Below are 21,408 nucleotides of genomic sequence, written 5' to 3'. Positions count from 1 at the left end.
TTAATCACAATGAAATTAAGTGGGCCGCTTACTTTTGGACATTGTTTCTCTTTCTACAAGGCACTACACTGTTGGAACGATTTCTCATGTTACTCCTACTGAGCTCTTGTCATTTGTTTGCTCCGTGCCAAATCCTGCTCTTTACTTACATAAGCAGTCAGATAACTTCAATGGAACTACTGTGAGCAAGGTAAGCAGGACTGGGCCCACAGCCCAGAGGACAGCTGCAAAACCCGGGAACCATAACACAAAACCAGAAAATATTCCCTCAAAGTTTTATAATATTCCATTTAGACCTTGTGAAAGGCATTAAGAGTGGTGGGATTAAAGAAAGAAGTTTATCGTATAAACTGCATAAAGCAAATACATACACAGAGTAATAAATCGGCCTTGCAGAACATATGTGAACATTTATCAGATTAGACTGTGTAACATCTGACTGTCTGAGGATAAAAAACATCTTAATGGAACATCTCAAAACACTTACTATAAGCATACATTCTAGCAAATTTTGTAGAGCTATGTTAAAAAGGGAGACAAAAAGTATTAAAAAACGGAGATATTTCATTTCTCAGGAGAATCAAAACAATTTTATTTGCTCCTACCACTAAGAACTTAGTAATAAAGCTTTACAGTCAGTATCAGTACAAACTTAACACTTGAAGTCACTCCTAGAAAGACATGAGAATGGTGTGATCTACTCATACATATCCTATGTGAGGAAAAAAAAAACGTATAAAATTCCGTACTGAAAATAAGATTCATTAATAAATTCAGCAACCTCTAACAGCCTGTAACTCAGGCTACCTACTCTTAGATAAATTCCAGTAATGGCAGAAATGGCAGAAAAAAAGCAAGTGTGATCTTATAATCTTTTTTTTCCCCACACGCATGCACACAGTTCCCCTGTTTCACTACAATAGCATCCATTGTTCCCAAACGCCTGAAAAAGTTACAGTGGCGAGGAAGAAGTGGAAAAAATTAATACAACAAAATCATATGAATATACTAAACTGGAATTCAACCTGCTTCCTTCAGCAGGCCAGCTACTTTCATTTAATGTTAAGCCTGCAGTATCAAGCATTGTTTTTAATGCAAAAATGATCTGATAATTTCTACCACAGCGACTGCATCCACAACGCTACTAACAACAGAAGTTGTTAAACACGACCAGTAATCGACCAGCATAGGTGCTCAATTCCCAATGCCAACTGCCATACAGAAATCTAGAGCAGGCTTTCAGTAAATGCAGCGTAACTTTCTGCACTTGACACTTCAGAGTCTGTTCTCCATTAAGTAGTCATTCTTGCTTCCACTATTAAGAGAGGAAAAAACTCAAGTTTTCTCCTCTCAAACTCATAAACTCTAAGTAAACTGGACGATAAACTTGTTCATGGTGAATTCAAAAAGCACTCCACTGAAAGCCTGGCATGACACGAGCTGAATTAAGTAGGTTCATGGATAGGTGTTTCAGCTTCCTTTGATGCAACTACTTCTGGCTGCAACTGCATATATACTCTGCTCATAACAATGTTATGTGTCTAAGTCACAAAGTATTAGTTCCCTAGAAAACTCCGGACATATCCACTGAAATTCCATCACCCATAAAAAGACATGCATATACTTAGGAGTTATTTTTCATTTTTCGGTTTAACCAGAATAATGACCTTGGCTCTAAATATTTCCTGGGAATTAATCACTGGGTGGGGTTAATTGCTTTTGACCATGTCTTGAGCCGTCAATTTTTCCCATGATGGTCATTAATTCCATGGAAATGTACTGCCCAACTCATTATTGGTTAATTAACATTAATAGGAACTACATACTCTGCATGCATCTCAGCTGGGGACACTGTGCCAAATTTGGGCCACAGTTTTGCATGGAAGACTCCCACAGAAAATCAGCTACATGCATATGCATGTATCAAAGATAAGAATTTGGATTACGGCCCCATCCAAAAGCCACTGAAATCAGTGGAAAAGCTCCAATTTGGCTTTTGATCAGGTGTCTCATGTCTGCAAACACCCACACTTCCCCTTCATCTTATTAGACACAGTACATTTTTCTTTAAAATTCTTGGATTATGAAAGAGCATTTGATATGTGTCCTTTCTTTGTCTACTGTGAGCTTTAAAGTCATCTACAGCAAAACGCAGCAATTGCAAGGCCTTCCAAATTGCTGAAGTGATAACATAAATACCTTTTCCACAAAGCTGGTGCCTCTGCTCATTCTTCCTAGAACTGACTTCCCCTACCACGTTTCCCTAATTCAGACATGTATTCTAATGTCACTGAAAAACAGAAGAGTGAATTTTCTTCCCTCTGACCTGTGCCGTATCTTTTCCAGTATGATGGTGTGATGAGTGATGGTAAGTCTGCTAAAGCAGACGTGAAACTTGAAAAGAGCAAAGGTGGTGCATGCAGGTGTTTTTTGTGAGTTTTGTAATACTTACCATGAACCTGAAGACTGTAAAACAACTCAGCTGTGCCCGCTGTGTTGACAGCCACACACTTATAAACGCCGGTGTCAGAGATCTGAGCACCTTCTATCTGCAGAACCTGCCCCCTGTTCAGAAAAGTGGCACTTGCAGCACTGGTAAGTGGACGATTGTCTTTGTACCATGTGATAGCTGCACAATGAAAGGAAAGATGGAAAAGTTGCCAAAAATACAAAAACAAAGGGACCAAATAGTCTTCAAACTTTCCACCTAAGTTTTCAGATACGTAACACCAGCATTTACAAACCAGTAGCAATATTAATCATAATTAATAACAACAAAAAGTAATGAGAAAATGAGGGAATCGGTAACATTTCTGCAAAGTACTGACTATCCCCGGAGAATTCAATAGCAAACCTGACATTATCATCCATGCACACCATGTATTTATGAAAAAAATATTCTGAAGTTGAAAAATCATCACACAAATCCAAAGAGGATTTACTCATCTCATACCAAGGCCAACAGCAGCTGATCAAAAATACGCAATAATATGATATATATAATTTTTTCACCTTTTACCCTGAAGTATTGCTATATTAAAATGAACCACCTGGGAAAGATTATAGGCACAAAATGTAAGCCACCAAATCAAAGTTCAACTGGCAGGCTCAAAAATTGAAAATAAAGCCCAGAAAACTGGTATTACTCCCAAAGAAAATTTTACAGGAATTGATAATCAACAAGATATGAGGATTTTTTTGCATCTCAGCCAAAAGATGGCACCCTCCATCAGCAGAATGCGTAACTAACGTTTTACTGGCATCACTTCACTATTCAGTTAGATGAAACTGCTACTTACTGAATCATTTTCTGTAGCACACAAGTTTTCTGTGAAAGACACATTCGAGAAGTAATCTGGCCTGACTGATGAACAAGATTGCAGGCAAGCTTGTTTTTCAGTGTGATGTTGTGCTATCACTTTTCTTAGCTAATGTCATATCTTGACATTAGTATGTAGCATCACATCATACACAGAAGAGGTGAACAAACTGGTTTTATTGTAAAAATTATATTAACTCCATCATTTTATGTGTTTGTCCTAAAATAATTGGCAATTTGATGAGAAAAAAAGAGTGCAAAATGGATATAAAATCCTTACGTTTTCATAACATTTTACATATACCCCCAATAATTTCAAATTTTGTTTTATACAGGTATAAATGATTCTAGAAAATAATACTCTGTGGAGAATCAATTCTTTAAAAGGTGGAGAAGGTGAACCTGGATGCTCAGCTGAAATTTAGTAAAACCCTTCTTCTGAAAATGGGACTATCATCAGCACAAGAATAAATTGCTATACTAGATATAAGATATTCATTATATGCTATTCCCCACGTTTTGCTGTACGATAATTAATACAGAAAATTATTCTCATATTAACACAGTATTCTTATATCCCATCAGAAGAAGGTGGGAACAAAAAACACACATCGCAAAAAAGAAGGAAAGAAATATTTATCTCAACAACAAGAATAAAAAAGATTAACTGTAAAAAAAGACCTAATCCAAAAATCCTAGCGCTGAAAGAATCCCAGCAATGAAGTAACTAAAACCCAGATTGCTTTAGATTTTTTTCAGTTCAAAAACAATTCAAAAGATCCATCAGTCTAAACAGGAGCCAAACTCCCTCAGCTCTCACTTGGGTAAATGTCTATGATTTCTACGGGAAATTTCCCTTAAAAAAAAAGGAAAAAAACAATTACAATTCTACAAAATGTGAGGAAAATAAAACACAAACAGATATACATGGCCTAGTTTTCAAACCTTAGAATATAAAGAGAACCCACAAATTCATTAGTATAATTTAACATCGGGGCAAGCCACAGAAAGCACTGTACACACAGAGAAAACCTACTCATTCTTACAGGCAAAGGGCCCAGACCAAACAAAGAGCCTCCTATTAATTTCAATAGCCTTTAGAAAAGGTCCTAGACACGGCCACATTTGACATACACGAGGTATTCTTCTAAGACTGCCCTACACTATAAAATATTGACCTGACAGGGGAGAAGAGTGGATGTGCTTAAAGCTGATTTAGCAGAAGTCTGACAGTATTCTTGTCTATGGACAGGGCATCGCTGTATGCGCAAGGGAATAGATTATCCTTGTGGTTTTCATTCATTTAATTAAAAATGGTGGGGATTACTGAATTCCTCAATACCTACTCCATGTCAGTTGATATATTGACAATTCCCATTATACATAGCATTTAATAGTTTCCAGCTAGTTTAAAAACCACAGAATTAACTTCATATTCAGAATACCCATTATTTTCAAAAGACATATAAAAGTGAAAACTTTTTATCAGATCTGCTTCATGTTCTCAAAGGTGCATGTGCATACCTGGCAGAGGGTTCCCAGATGCTCTGCATTCAAGATGGATTGGATTATTCAGCACCACTGTTTCATTTAACATTTTCCCTGCATCTTCCAGGCTGGGTGGTTCTGGGAAAAGACAAAGGCATCAGGTTTTCATTAATTCAGCCACCCAGCTAGCAAAACATCCAATCACAAAGTAAACTGCCCTCTGAGAAACTTTGGGCAATGAATTGCACAAGCTTCAACTAACTGCTGGATGACCGAGGAATTTCTCAAGAAAGTTCGTCTTTGAAAGGAGAATACGCTCTAATTGTATAACCTCATTAGTGTTAATAGGAATAAAACAATACTTTTATTACTTTATATTTTTTCAGGAAAAATGGCACTTAAAATGGACTTGTAGGAAACGGGTGCACAACACAGAACAGTAATTCTTCTAATGTGGCAAGCTCATCTCACTTGAACTGGTAACATTAAACTGAATGTTGTACATGGCTTTAACAAAGCAAGACTCTTTACCTTACTAAAGTCTATAAATTTGCAAAATGACAAAAACACCAGATAATGACACTTTGAACATGAAGACTGAGAACAAAAGAGGTATTAGTGAGCATGGGACTGACACTAAAATTAACTATGATGCAATTATCAGAGTATGAGTGTGGTTCCTTGTTCTAAGTCTCATCCTGGAGATACTGCAATCTCTCTTCATTTCAGTTTGACATTTTCCAGTTACTGGAAATTTGGTTTGACAATGAAAGTCAACATAATCATACTCATCATGAGCATTTTGCCACAGTCCATTCCCGCACCTCCTGTATCCTTTGAGAATTGGATCGCATCAAGAATGCACAACACTTCGTGACCACTTCTGAGGCAAATATACGTAAATCATGGTGAGAGCATTTATTAAATTCACATGCAAACAACAGCTTCTCAAGTTTCCCTGATTCCTTTTATACCGTTTTTAGCTGCAAAATAAAATTCCTTTTAAACAGTCTGAAAAACCCCCTCATAAGAGAACGTTTCTTTCTCAGCAAAGTCATTCCTGCAAAATTTCCCCATTGCAAGGTCACGGGGAATGCTGTTTTCCCCAGAAGACTTGGATCAAATTAATAATGCCAACAGTGGTACATCGTATCTTGATTCAGAAACATAGAGTACCCTTCTGAGTGGTGGGTTAGTGGCAATGCGTTTGGCTTCCTGGGATACCTCTGAACAGAAGAGTTAACTGGAAAGGCATTCATTTCTGTGGCCCTCGGTACCACACGAGAAAGGCTAAACCCCAAGAAAGACAGCTTTTGGCCTGACTTCTTACTAATGGAGTGGGACAAAGAAAGAAAACTGAAAGATGGATGTGCAGAGACAACAAAAATGCCAGAGAGCTTAAAAGAGAAGGGAATACAGATGTAAAAAAGCTGCCTTAAAACAGCCACGTTTAGCTTCTAACTAGAGGCAGAAACATTACCATGCACATGAAGCCGAACGTGCTGTTGGGCTTCTCCTGCAGCATTTGTTGCCACACAAGTGTATCGGCCAGCATCTTCGAGCAGGGCCTTGACAACTTGCAGAATACGGCCTGAAGACTCCAGCTGTACCAAAACAGAGAGCAGGGAACCACTTTACACAACGATCCCAGGCAGAGCCGCTAAGCATCGTGGCAAAGCAGACGTTTACGCTGAATACAGCCAGTCTCATCTTTCTTCTAACCTGGGGCTAATATTCATGCAAGAGGTGTCTTGGTAGTTCAGAGACTTCAGTGTTCCTGGGACATCAGGATTATTAGCTGTACAGCTGTGAGGAGACCTAGATGGCAGAGGGGCAGGCAAGCAAGGTGAAGAGGAGGCTGCAGGCAGAGAGCGCTGCCGCTGGCAAGATGTCAAAAACTGCTCCAGCCTAAAGTAAATCAAAGCCATTACAAGCACTCGACCCCCTGGAGCATGCAAGCACTGGGAAGGGCTGTTCATTGAAAGTCAGAATCTCACAATGAGAAGGGAACGTATAGGTAGGTGCTGCAATGGCAGTGCTTATAGAAAAACTCATCTAAATCCCGCCTCACAGTGACAAGTGAGCAGAGCCACCTCGTAACTGGCAGACCTTTTAACTGAAGGTTAAAATACAACTGAAAGGAGCCAGATGCTGAATTTACAGTCATGGACTCTTCTGGTATGGAAGTGTCTAACGGGATTCAGTCTACTAAATACTGCTATTCAGTCTGAGGTACTGTCCCATTCAGGTCAAAAGCCCATCCCTCTCCAGGATGGATCTTTAGCATCTTTATATCACAGCATGAGGGAAGCAAAAGAGAAAGAAGCACTAACATGTATAATTTATTGTAACTATCTTTCATGGTTTGGATCCCATAAAAGAGTAGTGCTTACTCTTATATTTCCTCTGGCTGTGTTTACTGGTTGACCATCTTTTAACCAAGTTATGGAAGGGCTGGGAATGCCATTGGCTATGCACTGCAGCGTCACAGGCTTGTATATCACAACAGCTCTCTCAGAAGTCCCAGCTGATTTGATGGTTGGAGGAACTGCAAGAAGCACCAGAAACAAAAATGAAGTATCATTTGAACATATAAATTTAAATATATAGAAGCAATATCCCACAGGTAAGAGCAGCTCTACTTTTATGTCATCTACTCTCATCTCCAATTTTTCAACCCACTAATACAAATAAACATTTTCTGTAAAATTTGAGCACCTTCTTGCCAGCAATTTAAAATAGAGGCAGTCCGCTGCTTTCCCCCTGCCCTTGAGCAACCTACCATGCACAGTAACATCAAATTCCCTTTCATGTTCTCCTGCCTTATTTGCAGCCACACATTTATAGCGGCCAGTGTCTGACACTTGAGCTCGAGAGATAAGAAGTTTTTGTCCATTTAGTAAGATCTTATGTCCAGCTCCCTCTTCAACCGGTTGACCATCTTTCAACCACCTATCAAAAAGAAAATACAACCTCAGATCTCTATGAAAGTAAGATCAACAACACTCCTAAAATATGCACAATTCTACTATATAGAATGTCTTGGTAACTCTATTTGCATTTCTAGGAAGGTTTGGCGATGTCAGGTACTATTCTGCTTTTCTGAGTGCCATGGACCAAAATGGTTTATCAGGAGAAGGGAGTATAGGGGAACAGGCACAAAAGAAGTGAGAAAGGTGACAGCTGGGAAGCAGTAGTGAAAGCAGATGCCACCACCAGAGGCAGACAGAAATCTCCAAAGCAAAAGCAGCCACTGGTGGCAGATGACAAGTGTACAGTTGCATTAGCAAGGGAATGAGAGTTTTGTCAGTTCTTGTTATCTACGCTAGTTTCCAGGACATGCATGTTGGCACAACATACCAAACTACTTTAAAACAAAATCCTGATCCTGCCATGCATGTGCCTGTCGCTGTCTTCAGTAGAGCCAGGAGTTTGTCCTCCACACATTAACCATCACTAAATAACATGGGCAGTCCATAAAGACTACCTCCAAGCTAACCTAATCAACCAGCAGATTTTTTTTTCCTACTGTCATACCAATCCCCTTACGTGATAGTTGGTGAGGGTGTCCCTGTTGCTGAACAATCCAACTCCAAAGGGCTATGGAGAATCACAATGTAGTCCGAGAGCTCATCCCCACCTTCCACAAATGGCGGGACTGTAAGAGAGAGAAAAAAACATCAACAGAAACATTTAAGCATTAGAAATGTCACAAAAGTCTATCTCAAATAGTAATGTTTAAAAAAAAAAAAAAAATCTTGACATCTATCTCACTTTGGACACATACAGATTTGCAGCTCATCACTGCTCCTTTCTGAAGGAAAACATTTACCCAATCATATTTTGCGGCTTCAAGTTACTCTTCTCATTCTTTTTTATTGTTTCTTGTTTGTTTTTTCCAGATTCTGTCTGAACAACCTTGTGAATGGGGTTGGGGGGGCGGGACTTTTAGCACCCCCTGTCAGCAGAAGGAGAAAACAAAGGTGCAGAGGACCCTCTTCCAGGTCATCTTCACCCTTGTCTCAGTCTCCCGCAGGAGGAGGGAGCACTGCCATACAGCTCCTCCCAGCTCCTTCACTGACCAGCAAGACCAGTGAGATATACCGATACACCTGGCGCGGCAGAATGGATGCTCTACATCTGCATGCAATAGTATGCAATGTTCTTCACAAGGGCAGTTCAAAGCCTAAAAATCAAGCCTTTAAAGTTCTTAAACCCTTCCATGTCAGGAGAATGTGATTAACGTTTTATAACTCATTTACCTAGAGACATTCAGAAGGGACTGCTGAGATTCAGACCATGGTAAAGGATTCAATGGAAAAAGGAGAAAAAAATCTTCTTCATGAAAGGTTCAAAATTTGCGCAACACAGCTCAAATTCAGAGAAGGGTGTTCTTCCCCCAGAGGCAACTATTCAGTGATATTTTTTAATGGATTCCTTTCATATCTATGATTTTCTTCTAGACAGGCAAGCTAGAAGAATTTTAAAGGTTCCTGAGGATAATATTTACCTACCACATGCATGAAAATTCTTCAGAACTAACCTGAAAGTAAGACTCTTCAAGCTGTCCCATAACCCTGGACAGAAGAAGTGTGCAGTGCCCGGGTTTAACTAAGTATGCAACTTGGACTAAGTGACCTTTCATATAACAATACCAACAAAAATAAAGCCATGTTTTACTAGGTTTATGGAAATCTGATAAATCAGTAGTTCTGTCACTCACACACCTAAGATTTCAACTTCGTATTTGATTTCTTGTTCTCCAGCTATGCTTGTGGCCACACACAAATACTGGCCCCGGTCGGCCTCGACAGCGTTCAGAATCTCCAGCTTCTTCCCACCAGATACAATGCGGAGGTTGTCGCTTGCTTTCACAGGCACACCATCTTTTAACCAGGTAAGGAGAGGCGGAGGGTTTCCAGCAGCTTTACACTCTAACGTCAGTGAATTGCCAGCAACCACCTGCCTGTTCTGGGCTGTGTCAGCATCGCCCTCAATTACTGGAGGAACTGTAGAAAGGAAACAATATATTGCAAGTGATTAATTCTGTAGCCAGAAAATGTATTAAGAGCAAATGGGTTAGTTCCTCCCCACTCACTTTGGCTCTATATGCCATTATGTCACGCACAATTTCATGTGAGAATTTGCTACCGGGGCAAGCCAAGACAAAGGGGAAACAGAGAATTCAAATGATGCAGTTCAATATTGACCAGTTGCATAAAATAGAGGATCTGCAGGGCTGTGAGATGGAAGACCTAAATCTGAAGGTCTGAAAACAGTATGCTAAAGATCCCACCCAGAGTGGGTATTTCAGGTAAGTGTTGTTCAACATGCACATGCGAGAGAGAAAGGATACACGGAGAAGAAATAGTTTTGATACTTCACTAAAGCATGGTATCAAGGCCCCTGAAGTCAAGAGCTTTTTGAGTCACGTAAAGCACAGGGTGTAAAGCTCCCTCGCTAACACAGGCCAGTCTTTAAACGCAACAATGGACTGCTGTTCACCCTTGACAGGCCTGTAAAGGCTGCTGACATTACGACGGCAGAAAAGCTTTCAAAACTCACTTCCTGTAACATGGCAAATAACCAAGTTCAATAAACTCTTGCTTACCATAGACATCCACGTCATATATTTTTTCAGCAGCTCCAGCGGCACTGGTCACGCGGCAAGTGTACTTTGCAGAATCTGATACTTGGGCCCGAGGTATCTGCAGGAATTGCCCTCTATCCACATACAGAGCTTGGGGGCTGGAAATAATTGGGCGTCCATCTTTGTACCACGTAATGGTAGGAACAGGGATACCCTTGGTTTCGCATTCCAAATTTATAAGATTGTTAAGAAGCGCCGACACCTCTGTGGTAATATTCCCTCCTTTAATACTAGGAGGGACTATTCCAAAAGACAAGACAACAGTATTAAAAAGCCTTAGTATACAAGTCTGCATAGATTTAAATAGATTAAACATTAGAATGCTGTAAGAATAAAATATTTTAGCTTAATCAGACTTCCAACCCTTCCTGGTGTTTTTTGTTTGTTTGTTTTTCACAGCAGAGTTATACATTGCCTGTACAATTCTCTGGGGCACACCGAGAGTTGAAAGCTTGAAGTGAACACAATAAAAGGAATCTAACATCAAAGGGCCACCAAACACTTAAGAAACAAGTGCCACAGCAAGGGGCACTGCAAAGCACTGCTGCCCCACTAGAGGTACCTGGAAACGTTTTACCTTCTAGGCTCCAACACGTGCCGGGTTAGGACAGCTGGGCCTCCATGCGCCCTGCAATGCGTTTGGGCATGGCTCGGCCTCTTCCCTGGCTCTGAGGGGGAAGGAGCAATCCCTGTGCACCCCGGGGGGCGCGTCCTCCCAACAGGGAGCCTGTACCTGCTGTACATACATCAAGAGCCTCTACGATTGGGAACCGCTCAGTACTCAAAACTTCTGAAGATGAAGTCACTTACTTCGAGACTAAATATGAGCTTAACAGTCTAGCTTTATGCTCCTATTTTTGAAACTTTTGGCCCATAGTCATTTCCCTTGCTCGCTAGGCAGCAGCAATACTCAGATTTTTCTAGCAAACAAGCTCTCGTGTAAATCAGCCAATATAAAGAGTTCGTAAATCTCTGTAGAAGTAATAAAAACAGAGTGCAATTGGCAACAACTAAATTTATGACTGCTGAAAGTACCAGACACATCTGGCAGACTCATTAACTCCTCTGCTGCCAAACATGCTCAGTGTATCCTAGACTTCCACTGACTTCCATAGGGTTCATTTGAAATGCCACTGAGAAATGTAAAGCAAAGTGTCAGTGAATGGATCTACACCTATAAGATGGGTCTCGCAGATTATCAAACCATGATGAAAGAGTTCCCTAATCAAATAATTTGTGTGCAAAAATACACAAACCTATAAAATATGCTGAAACACACCGAGTTCAAAGGCGAATGCATTTCTCTATCAGCAAATACTTTCATCCACAGAGATGGGGACAGTTTTAACATGGTGTTTTGGGAAAATATCAAAGCCAAAAGTAGGGCTAAACAGCTAAAACAAAGTAAGAACTAGCAAGAATTAGCATCTAGGTTCCTCACTCACTCCGTGGGCTTCTGTTTGTCCAGCCAGAATTAATGAGAAATTTAAAAGTAAAGAGAGATTCCATTCTACTATCACAAATTCACCTCTCTCCTGTAGAACTTGAAGTAAGGTCTAGTCATCTGCGAGGATTTTATTTGTGTGGGGTTTTTTATTCCTCTAATCTCACAACAGCCACAATCACCTGCAAGTCCTCACAGCATTTTCTTTGCTCCCCATGGAAAAAGACTTCATTATGATTTGTGTACAGGCATTTTTTCTGTGCATGTGGTTGCTCCATGCTTCAGAAACGTCCCAGATGAGGGGAATAATGTTTTATAAGTTCACAGTTATCAAAAGAAAAGACACAAAATCTTCAGAAGCAAATCCATAGCAAATGAGGACTCATCAGCTTAACAGCTCACAGATTCAAATTCCTACATGTCACACTCCGGGCATAAAAGTGCTCTCTCACCTATATATTTCTGCACTTGTTTCCCCCTAATTTCTGATAGCACTGTGCTCTCTCAGTTTACAGGTCTGACTGGGCTTTCACACGTTCTTTGTCTTCCAAATTGAAAAACTTCTTCTCTTGTCTTTTTTGAAGTCTTCCTTCAAAAGCTACTTCTTCTTTCTTCCAGGAATCTTTCCCCTCCTTTTCTCCCAACCGATAATCTCCTAATTTACATTAAACTTATCTACACTGATCACAGGAATTGTATGTTCTCCATGTCTTTGCTAAGCCTCCACTGCTTGTGAAAACAAAAAAATACACTTAGTGCACTATAAACTTCACAAAAATAATAATAATAATGTTAACGTGGTTATCTCATGCTAGCATTTCTTCTCTTGCTACAAATGACCTTAATTTACATCAATTTAAGCAAGATGACATACCACACTACCTGAAGGTCATCTGGAACATTCTTTTCCAAAGACTATTTGGGTCTGATTCTTACTGGTTTTGCACTTTACTTTATACTTTTGCACTAACTTTAACTTATTCCTGGCTGAATTTACACCTATTACTAGGTTAAGGAAAATAAGACTATGAGTGTATTAAAATAAATTCTTCTAATTAATTTTCTCCTCCCTAAGACAGATCAAAATAACTTGACACACATAAATGCTCAAAAAGATCACTTTGTCGACAGATGACTATTAAGTTACATTTATAAACAAATTTGCAAGAGCAGAACCTTAATTTATATTTGTCTGAGCACCTCCATTCAAAACAGAAATCTTATGAGTAAAATTAAAGGATTCTAGGATCAGGCATTCTATAAACTTACCATGGATGATCAGCTTGACCTCCTTAACTTGTTTGCCCGCCGTGTTGGTGGCGCTGCATTGGTAACGACCTTTGTCAATCCTTCGAGCACTCTTTATGTGTAGAACTTGATCTTTGTCCAGAAGCTCAACATTGGGATCACCCAAAAACAAGGGCCTGAAATAGAGATTATTTTGCTTCACAGAACCCTGACCCCATCCTTTCAACATTAATTTAAACTGACAGTAATAAGAAGGGGTCCTTTAATGGCAGTAATTGTACCATTAAAGAGTACCATTTAGCACTAGAGCAACAGCATTAATCCAAAGAGCCACCATAAAGTGACAAACTATTATAATTAACTTTATTCCTAGTTTTTAGAAGAAACCAAAACACAGAAGTACTTTACTCAGGTCATCCAGGATGCCAGCATCAGAGCCAGAGTCCTACTCTTGATCTCAGTTTCTTTTTCTAATTACTTAGGTCATGACAGTCCTTTGCTGATAACAAAATGTCTGCATTTACTAGATGAAAGTGTCAACATACCAATACAAAAGAATAAGGAATTGTCACATCAGAATATCTGAGAGTACTAGCCAATACCTGTACTGAACTGCATTGTTAAACACCAACACTATTTAAAAAACACAGCCCATTTTGGTTTTCAGCTAATATTTAAGCCACCATTTAAGAATTTAAGAATTCTTCTCTTGGTACGTTTCCTGGAAGATGAGATGAAGAATTGAAACATGCAGGCTACAAATGTTTTAAAACCTTTAAAGTATATATGCAGAACTGTGCAAGGCACTAGCTAGAAAAATGTTTGACATGGGTACTGTCTACCAATGAAAAAATCATGTCAGCAAAACAACCGTATTTTAACTAATGATATGTTTAAAATAATCCAGATACAATAAACTCAAAGAAATGGTTACATTTGTCTTCGTTCAAGCATTCTCTGGCTTCAAATACTGTAAATCTGCTCTGCAAGTGCCAGTGTCAGTAATGAGACAGTTCACAAAGAAAAGCAGGATGCTAACTTTCGATTAAAGAACTTACCACCTCACACCACCACAAATTTTATCCGCTGACAATAACTTAACACTAAATAGTTAAAAACTGAGCTTGCTGGTACAGTGCACCTTCTTCCTCTACATTCTAAGGGAGGAATAATTACTACACACAAATCACAAAAGCTATAATATACTTACTTGCCATCTTTGAACCAGTGAATATCAGGAAAAGGGAAGCCTTTGGCTCTACATTCCAGACTGACTTCCTGGTTGAGGATGACTGCAATTTCACCAGGGGTATCAGCACCTATTATACTTGGTGGAACTTCAAAAAGACAAACATTACAGAAAGAACCGGTATTTAACCAGGAAGGTATGCTATGAAACTGGAAGAAATACATAGTGGATCATGCTACTCCCTTGAAACAACTTTAGGTTTTCACTGCAAAGTGACTCCTCTTAGATCACACCGTCACTTCTACCATGACAAGCACTTCCACACTTGTGCTTGTGAACTATATGTAAGAAGACTCCTCTGTTAGACTGCTGTACACGCAAAATACAAAACGAAGTACTAAAGACCAAAATCCAGAAATGGAAAACAGCATTTTGTCTGTGTTACTACAAGAATGGCAAATTTTCAGTCTTCAGAAGTCACCATGAAGAGTGTTTCAGCAGCCAATATTTAATGGGCAGTGAGAGGAAGAATTCATTTATAATAAACTGAAATGTAATGGCTTCTTAACTATCAACTGTTTTTCAGATCACCATCATAAAAAAAAAAAACACACACCAAAAAAAAAAAACCCAAAACCCAAACAAAAACCAAAAACATGGAACTAACCTAGTATATCGAGGTTAAACAGCTTCTCAGAACTTCCTGCTACATTTATGGCTTTGCATGAATATTGTCCAGCATCATCAGTAGCAGCTTTAAGGAGCTTCAGTATCTTCCCATTGTGCAAAATCTGGAGAGTACTGCTTTCCACAACCTTAAAAGAACCCGAGACATTAGCCTTATGTGATCCAAGTTACATCAGCCAAATATCACAGCTGGATTTTTATAAGAAAATAGTAGTTTTAGTCTAAGGATAATCTGTTTCCCCTTTCAGTTGCAGCACTAATCTCCTCAACTTCTGCAATCTATTCAATATGACTTGTAGCTCAACATACAATAGAGAGTGGGAAAACCAAAGAAATTCTTCATCCATCAGTAATGGTCAGTCACAAAGGTGCATAAAGGGGTCTCTCTCCTCATCTTAAACTACCGCTTATCAGCTACAAGTGGAAGCATAGGACTCAAGGATAATCCTGAGGGATCCAAATCACCTCCAAGAGTTCTTATTTCTCTATCCACAGAATGAAGAAAATACCGTTATTTGTCCCCTCTGTAAGGACTCTGGCATCTACAATACTGGGAGATTGCTAAGTCTAATTCCTAGAGGAATCCTGAAAATAAGAAGTTTACTTTTGACTTATTGAACAGCTGAATTAATGGATTAGCCATATTGAGCTGGCTTTCTGTGTGGGTGTTCTTACTGCAGTTTAAATATACATACAGGCATGTACATGTATTTACTTTAAATGAGTTCTCATACCAAGCACTCAAAAGTCAACACAAAACTGACTGACGATGGCTATGTTACTTCAATTAGGTTAATCGTACATACCTGGATATCTTCTTTATACCAGGAGATGATTGGGAAGGGGTTACCAGATACTTCACAGAAGAGACTTACAGAGTGATGAACAACTACAGATGTATTTGTCACCTTTTCTTGATCTCTAATTTCAGGAGGAACTACAAGAAAGCTCGAAGTCATGTATTGAGGCTTCTATTCCAGTGATTTCCCACTTCCTCCTTCCCCCCAAGTCAAGGACCACTGTAATCTGAATGTCTCATACCTTTTTCATTCCCTCCCCAACGTTTCCATTTGCCTTTTGGCTCTGGACATATCTCCCTGTGTCCTTTCTTCTCTTTCTCAAAAAACAGTCTCCTCTTGCCCAGGGAAATTCACTCAAACACAATCACCATCAACATTTTAAGAGAATAATCTTAAAATTTAATCTTAAATTTAATTTTATTTAAATTTAAATTTAATCTTAATCTTAAAATCCCATGTTATTTGTTTGACATATAAAGGAAGCAGATTCCAGAGAGTCATCCTTCCTCTTCGCTGCTCCAGTCACCTCCAAGAACATCTACCTATCATTTGTCCCACTATGAATGCAAAGAGAACGGCCTTATGTGGTGGATTAGAAAGTTCAAACCCCACTGATGAGCCCTGCTCACACAAGATGGAATTCCTCTTTTCTCAGAATAAAGATAAGGATATAATCCTGCTCAGGCATCAGAACTAACTGTCATGGGAAGTGAACAAGGCTGGAATAAAAGTACTCTGTAAGAAGCAAAATATCAAAACATATCTCAAGGCCACCTGTAGAGTTTCTGTTTTCCAATTAGGATTCTGGAAGAAGAATATCAGGAGCAAGAATTCTCGTATTCTATGTTCATTCTGATAAATAACTTTTCTCATATTTAGATTTGAAATGCAGATCTATCACCCAATCTTTAATTTCTACAGTACAAAAGTCTTCACTTGTTATTTGCATTAAAGTTTTCAAGTATAACTAGAGCCCTCTACAAAAGAGATGCATCTAGCTCTTTGAGCAAAACAAAGATGGTTTGTGCATAAAGTCACAGGGAACAGAAACAATAGAAAAAATATAGAGAGTATCAGAATAATAGAAATGCAAGTACTCAGATGAGGTTTTATAATTTAACTGCACAAGGGCAGATTTGGGGCATGCAATTTCCAACAATAAAAGAGAAGATGTTCTTCAAAAACAGTTCCCCAATAGTTGTATTTATTATTTACCATGAACTTTCAGGTTATATTTTCTTTCTGTGCTTCCAGCTTCATTGGTTGCCACACAGATATACTCTCCATTATCAGAAGGTGTAACAGAAGCTATAATCAGCAGTGTCCCATCATCCAGAATTGAAATCCCTGGTTCACTGCCTGTCAGCTCTCTTCCATTACGTAGCCATTTGATGACAGGCTTTGGAATACCTAACAAGAAAAAGGTGAAATTTCAAGAAACGGTTCACTCGGCTCAGAATAAGAAAGATTCAAACAATTCCCACTGCTTGCTGGAAGTCTTACTGGCAAGAACAATGCACAGGGAGGCCATGAGCTTTCAAACTTAGAGGAAGCCCTGACTGTTACAGTATGATTTTAACATTAAAAATCTTAGTCCTAAACATTATAATATCCTTGTTGGCTAGCAATGACTTTTCACAGAACTTCTGCATGTGGTGGTTATTTAAATCACCGTTAGTTTGAATTTTTCCACATAAAGTATATATGGAAACTTACCATTTTTACCATGACAAGGAGTACACAGAAACTTAGTAATTTTCAGTGGTCAACAGAAAAATATACTTTTGTCCCGAAAGGTGGTAACAAGGATACACACCTTTTGCTGGGCATGGGAATGCAATGCGTTGATTTGCCACTCTTTCTTGAAAGGGATTATTGTATGGAGGGTCCAGATCATCGATAGTAGGAGACTCTGAAAGAAAATTAGATCCCAATAAAATTCTTGACCTCTGCTCCCAAATGTGAAAATACAGTCTGGCAATACATAACCTTCTAAGTGTCTCTCCTTCACACAAGGTCAGACTCCAATAAACCCCCTTGACATTGATGAAGTGTACTACACAAGCAGTCTTGATTTCAATAGGAATATTTAAGAAGTAACCAATACAAAGAGGCTTTCAAATTTGACTGAAACTGGTTCTCTCTTAAACCCGCTATATTTGTTTTGAAGGTAAAGACAGTGTTTCTGCAAAATCTGAAAAATACTATTTAAGCTGTTTTTTCTCATATCACATATTAGTACTACTTCCATCCTTTGTTCTTGCATCTCATTTTAAACTTGTGTGCGGACTGAGACTATACAAAGAATATTATTTATAATTAAATAGTTACTGGCAGTTCTTTGTTGTTTGTAAAAAGCGGTTCTCAGCACCTCTAATCCAAAAGGATCAGAATGTTGCCTTTAACTGTTACAAAGAAGAAATAATTCCTGCTTAGTTTATGTTACTTATGCTACATTGATGTATGTCAGCCCATCAAGTGAGGAATTATACTACATATTTAAATTGGCACGTTGACCACTGTTGCCCCATCACCATTTCAATAGCATACTAACTGATTCAGTGAAGAGCTCAACTTCAGCTCATGCAAAATTCCAATTCCATTTAAAGCTGTGACACCAGGCTTTGAGGTTCAGAGACAGTCACTGAAAATGTGAGACATCTGAACACATGGAGATAATATTTGAAAAAGAGATTTCCCATACTGGAATCTGATTTTCATTACCTACTACAAAACCAAATCGTAAGTAGCTTGAAGATTTTTTTTTAATAAAAAAAAAAGTAATATATTTTGAGTTTCTTTTTCTTGTTTCTGCAAACTCTCCAAAGACTATTTGCCTATTCTAATTTTCCTTAATTAACACCAGAACATAACATCTAAAACAGATTTGGATTTTGCATCATGTAACAGTCAACAGCAAAGAGCATTGCTCTCCAAAACATAAACCAGACAGCACTGGCATGAAATCATACCTAGCCAGGGCAGGAGGCAAGATTACAGCCCTAACATAAATACCTTGAACTTGTACTGTTATCTCCGACGCGTCACTGCCCACTACGTTACTAGCGACACACTTGTAGATTCCGGCATCGGGAAGCTGGACGTTGCTGATGCTTAGAGCTCCATCCAGGCTGTGGATAAACTGCCCACCATCTATCGGCACAGCACTTCTGCCTTTGAACCAAGTGATTGTTGGGGGAGGGATCCCCTGGGCACTGCAGGGTATGTCAGCTCTGTGGCCAGCTTGGACTTTCAAAACTCGAGGCCCACGCTGTATCTTTGGAGGAACTAAGGAAGACAAGTTTAGTCCGCAGTAATGTGAAGAAAATGATGTCAAGATCATTCTTAAGGCTGAGAGAGTTGGGGTTGTTCAGCCTGGAGAAAAGAAGGCTCCGGGGAGACCTTACTGCAGCCTTTCAGTACTTCAAAGGGGCTTATGAGAAAGATGGGGACAGACTTTTTAGCAGGGCCTGTAGCAATAGGACAAGGGGGAATAGTTTTAAACTAAAAGAGGGTCGATTTAGACTAGATATAAGGAAGAAATTGTTTGCAATGAGGGTGGTGAAACACTGGTCCAGTTGCCCAGAGAGGTGGTAGATGCCCCACCCCTGGGAATATTCCAGGTCAGGTTGGACGAGGCTCTGAGCAACCTGATCTAGTTGAAGATGTCCCTGCCCGCAGCAGGGGGGTTGGACTAGATGACCTTTAGAGGGCCCTTCCAACCCAAACTATTCTATGATTCTATGAAATTCTTTTCCATTGTTGCCATTTTAGAAAATGTCCTTCTTTATTCACTGAAACCAAATTCCCTCAGGTGACTAAGGAAGCAGACCTGCATGTTCTCTGCATAGGATTGGATGTACAATACCCTACTGCTTAACTTATTTGAAGAAGCTACATTTCAAATTTTTCTGCATGACTTCCAGGAGTAGTGTAGTATTATTATACTGAGCACATTCAAAGAGCTATGGGTACTGCCTCTTCATAATACAGAAGAATTCAAAAGCTTTTATGATAAAGTTAATTACATTTTCCTTTTGACATTTTAATTTCCTTCCTCTAATCCCTGATCTTTGTATGCTTCCAAACACAAGTTCGGACAAGGAGATAAAATATGACTGGAAGAGATTTTGCTGGTCCCAAAGAATAATATAAATGCAACATAACTCTTCTGCCATAATATTTTTCTTTCTAAGGATCGTTGACAATAAAAAGACTTATAAAGAATGTCTGAAACAACAACAAGTACCATTTTTCCAGACTCTCTGTTAATGTACAATTACAGATAAACAAAGATGTGCACTGATACCAGACTTCCCTATACACAGAACCAGACAGTAGGCTATTATAGCCATTGTAATTGTATTAGTGTAGTCTGAAGGTTTCAGAGCTGCTGGGGACAGGAGTTCCAATCTGATACATTCGTGGTATGTGATCCACTTCAAAGACGTGTACTGGCAATGGGCATTGGCAGCAACACTTCCAAACTCTACATGAACCACAGGAGAACTATCTATACACCCACAATTACTACTGATCAGCCTCATCTGGGCTGTGCCAGGCCACGGCTCCTGCACCCACTCTCCTATGTGCTTCAGCACTGGCAGGAGGTACATGTGCCACCACCTGTGTTTCTGTCTGACACAGGTAAGAAGGAGTAAATGAGAGAGCACGGAGCTAACAACACATGACATCGTATAAGTGGTTAAGAGACCATAGTTGGGGCCCCAGTAACGGGAGAGTAGGAGAGAGACAAGGGAGCGAGAATGTGATGATCTATGGTAAGAAGAAGAGGGAAGGGGACATGGGTCCTAGCTTGAGCAAGAGCAACTAGACACCTTGTGCTGGTTTTGGCTGGGACAGAGTTAATTTTCTTTATAGTAGCTAGTATGGGGCTGTGTTTTGGATTTGTGCTGGAAACAGTGCTGATAACACAAGGATGTTTTCGTTACTGCTGAGCAGGGCTTACACACAGTCAAGGTCTTTTCTGCTCCTCACCCCACCCCACCAGCAAGGAGGCTGGGGTGCACAAGAAGTTGGGAGGGGACACAGCTGGGACAGCTGACCCCAACTGACCAAAGGGATATTCCATACCATAGGATGTCATGCTCAGCATATAAAGCTGGGGGAAAAAGAAGGAAGGGGGGTACGTTCGGAGTGATGGCGTTTGTCTTCCCAACTGACTGTTACGTGTGATGGAGCCCTGCTTTCCTGGGGATGACTGAACACCTGCCTGCCGATGGGAAGTGAATGAATTCCTTGTTTTGCTTTGCTTGCGTGCACGGCTTTTGCTTTCCCTATGAAACTGTCTTTATCTCAACCCACGAGTTTTCTCACTTTTACTCATCCGATTCTCTCCCCCATCCCACCGGGGCAGAGTGAGTGAGCGGCTGGGTGGGGCTCAGTTGCTGGCTGGAGTGAAACCACCACATATCTTCACGGAGGGGGAGGAAGGTGTGCACAAGCACAGGGTGCTGGTTTGAATAGAGAAAGTACAGTAAGATGGGTTAAGGTATTAGTTTGCAAAGTGGGTAGAGCAGAATGTATGTGCATATAGCTGTGCTCCAAGACAGGAGCAGCTGC

The 21,408-nt window shown here is 39.7% G+C and overlaps 1 protein-coding gene across 1 annotated transcript in view; it reads right to left on the bottom strand.

Annotated features, from left to right (window-relative positions):
- Positions 1-21,408, bottom strand: part of HMCN1 (hemicentin 1) — a 202,959-nt gene that overhangs the window by 83,377 nt on the left and 98,174 nt on the right. Inside the window, exons 24-38 of the mRNA XM_075157015.1 lie at positions 18,841-19,113; positions 17,642-17,737; positions 17,041-17,235; positions 15,832-15,962; positions 15,006-15,153; positions 14,360-14,486; positions 13,171-13,325; positions 10,419-10,697; positions 9,535-9,816; positions 8,357-8,465; positions 7,590-7,759; positions 7,201-7,355; positions 6,288-6,411; positions 4,844-4,945; positions 2,453-2,629 (exon numbers count right to left, since the gene is read on the bottom strand). Coding sequence (XP_075013116.1) covers positions 2,453-2,629; positions 4,844-4,945; positions 6,288-6,411; positions 7,201-7,355; positions 7,590-7,759; positions 8,357-8,465; positions 9,535-9,816; positions 10,419-10,697; positions 13,171-13,325; positions 14,360-14,486; positions 15,006-15,153; positions 15,832-15,962; positions 17,041-17,235; positions 17,642-17,737; positions 18,841-19,113 — 2,523 coding nt within the window. The remainder of the gene's footprint in view (positions 1-2,452; positions 2,630-4,843; positions 4,946-6,287; positions 6,412-7,200; positions 7,356-7,589; positions 7,760-8,356; positions 8,466-9,534; positions 9,817-10,418; positions 10,698-13,170; positions 13,326-14,359; positions 14,487-15,005; positions 15,154-15,831; positions 15,963-17,040; positions 17,236-17,641; positions 17,738-18,840; positions 19,114-21,408) is intronic.

This window comes from Calonectris borealis, chromosome 8, assembly GCF_964195595.1.
Source record: "Calonectris borealis chromosome 8, bCalBor7.hap1.2, whole genome shotgun sequence".
Taxonomy (NCBI): domain Eukaryota; kingdom Metazoa; phylum Chordata; class Aves; order Procellariiformes; family Procellariidae; genus Calonectris; species Calonectris borealis.
Note: the sequence above shows the minus strand (reverse complement) of the source record. Positions and strands in the feature narration are given on the sequence as shown.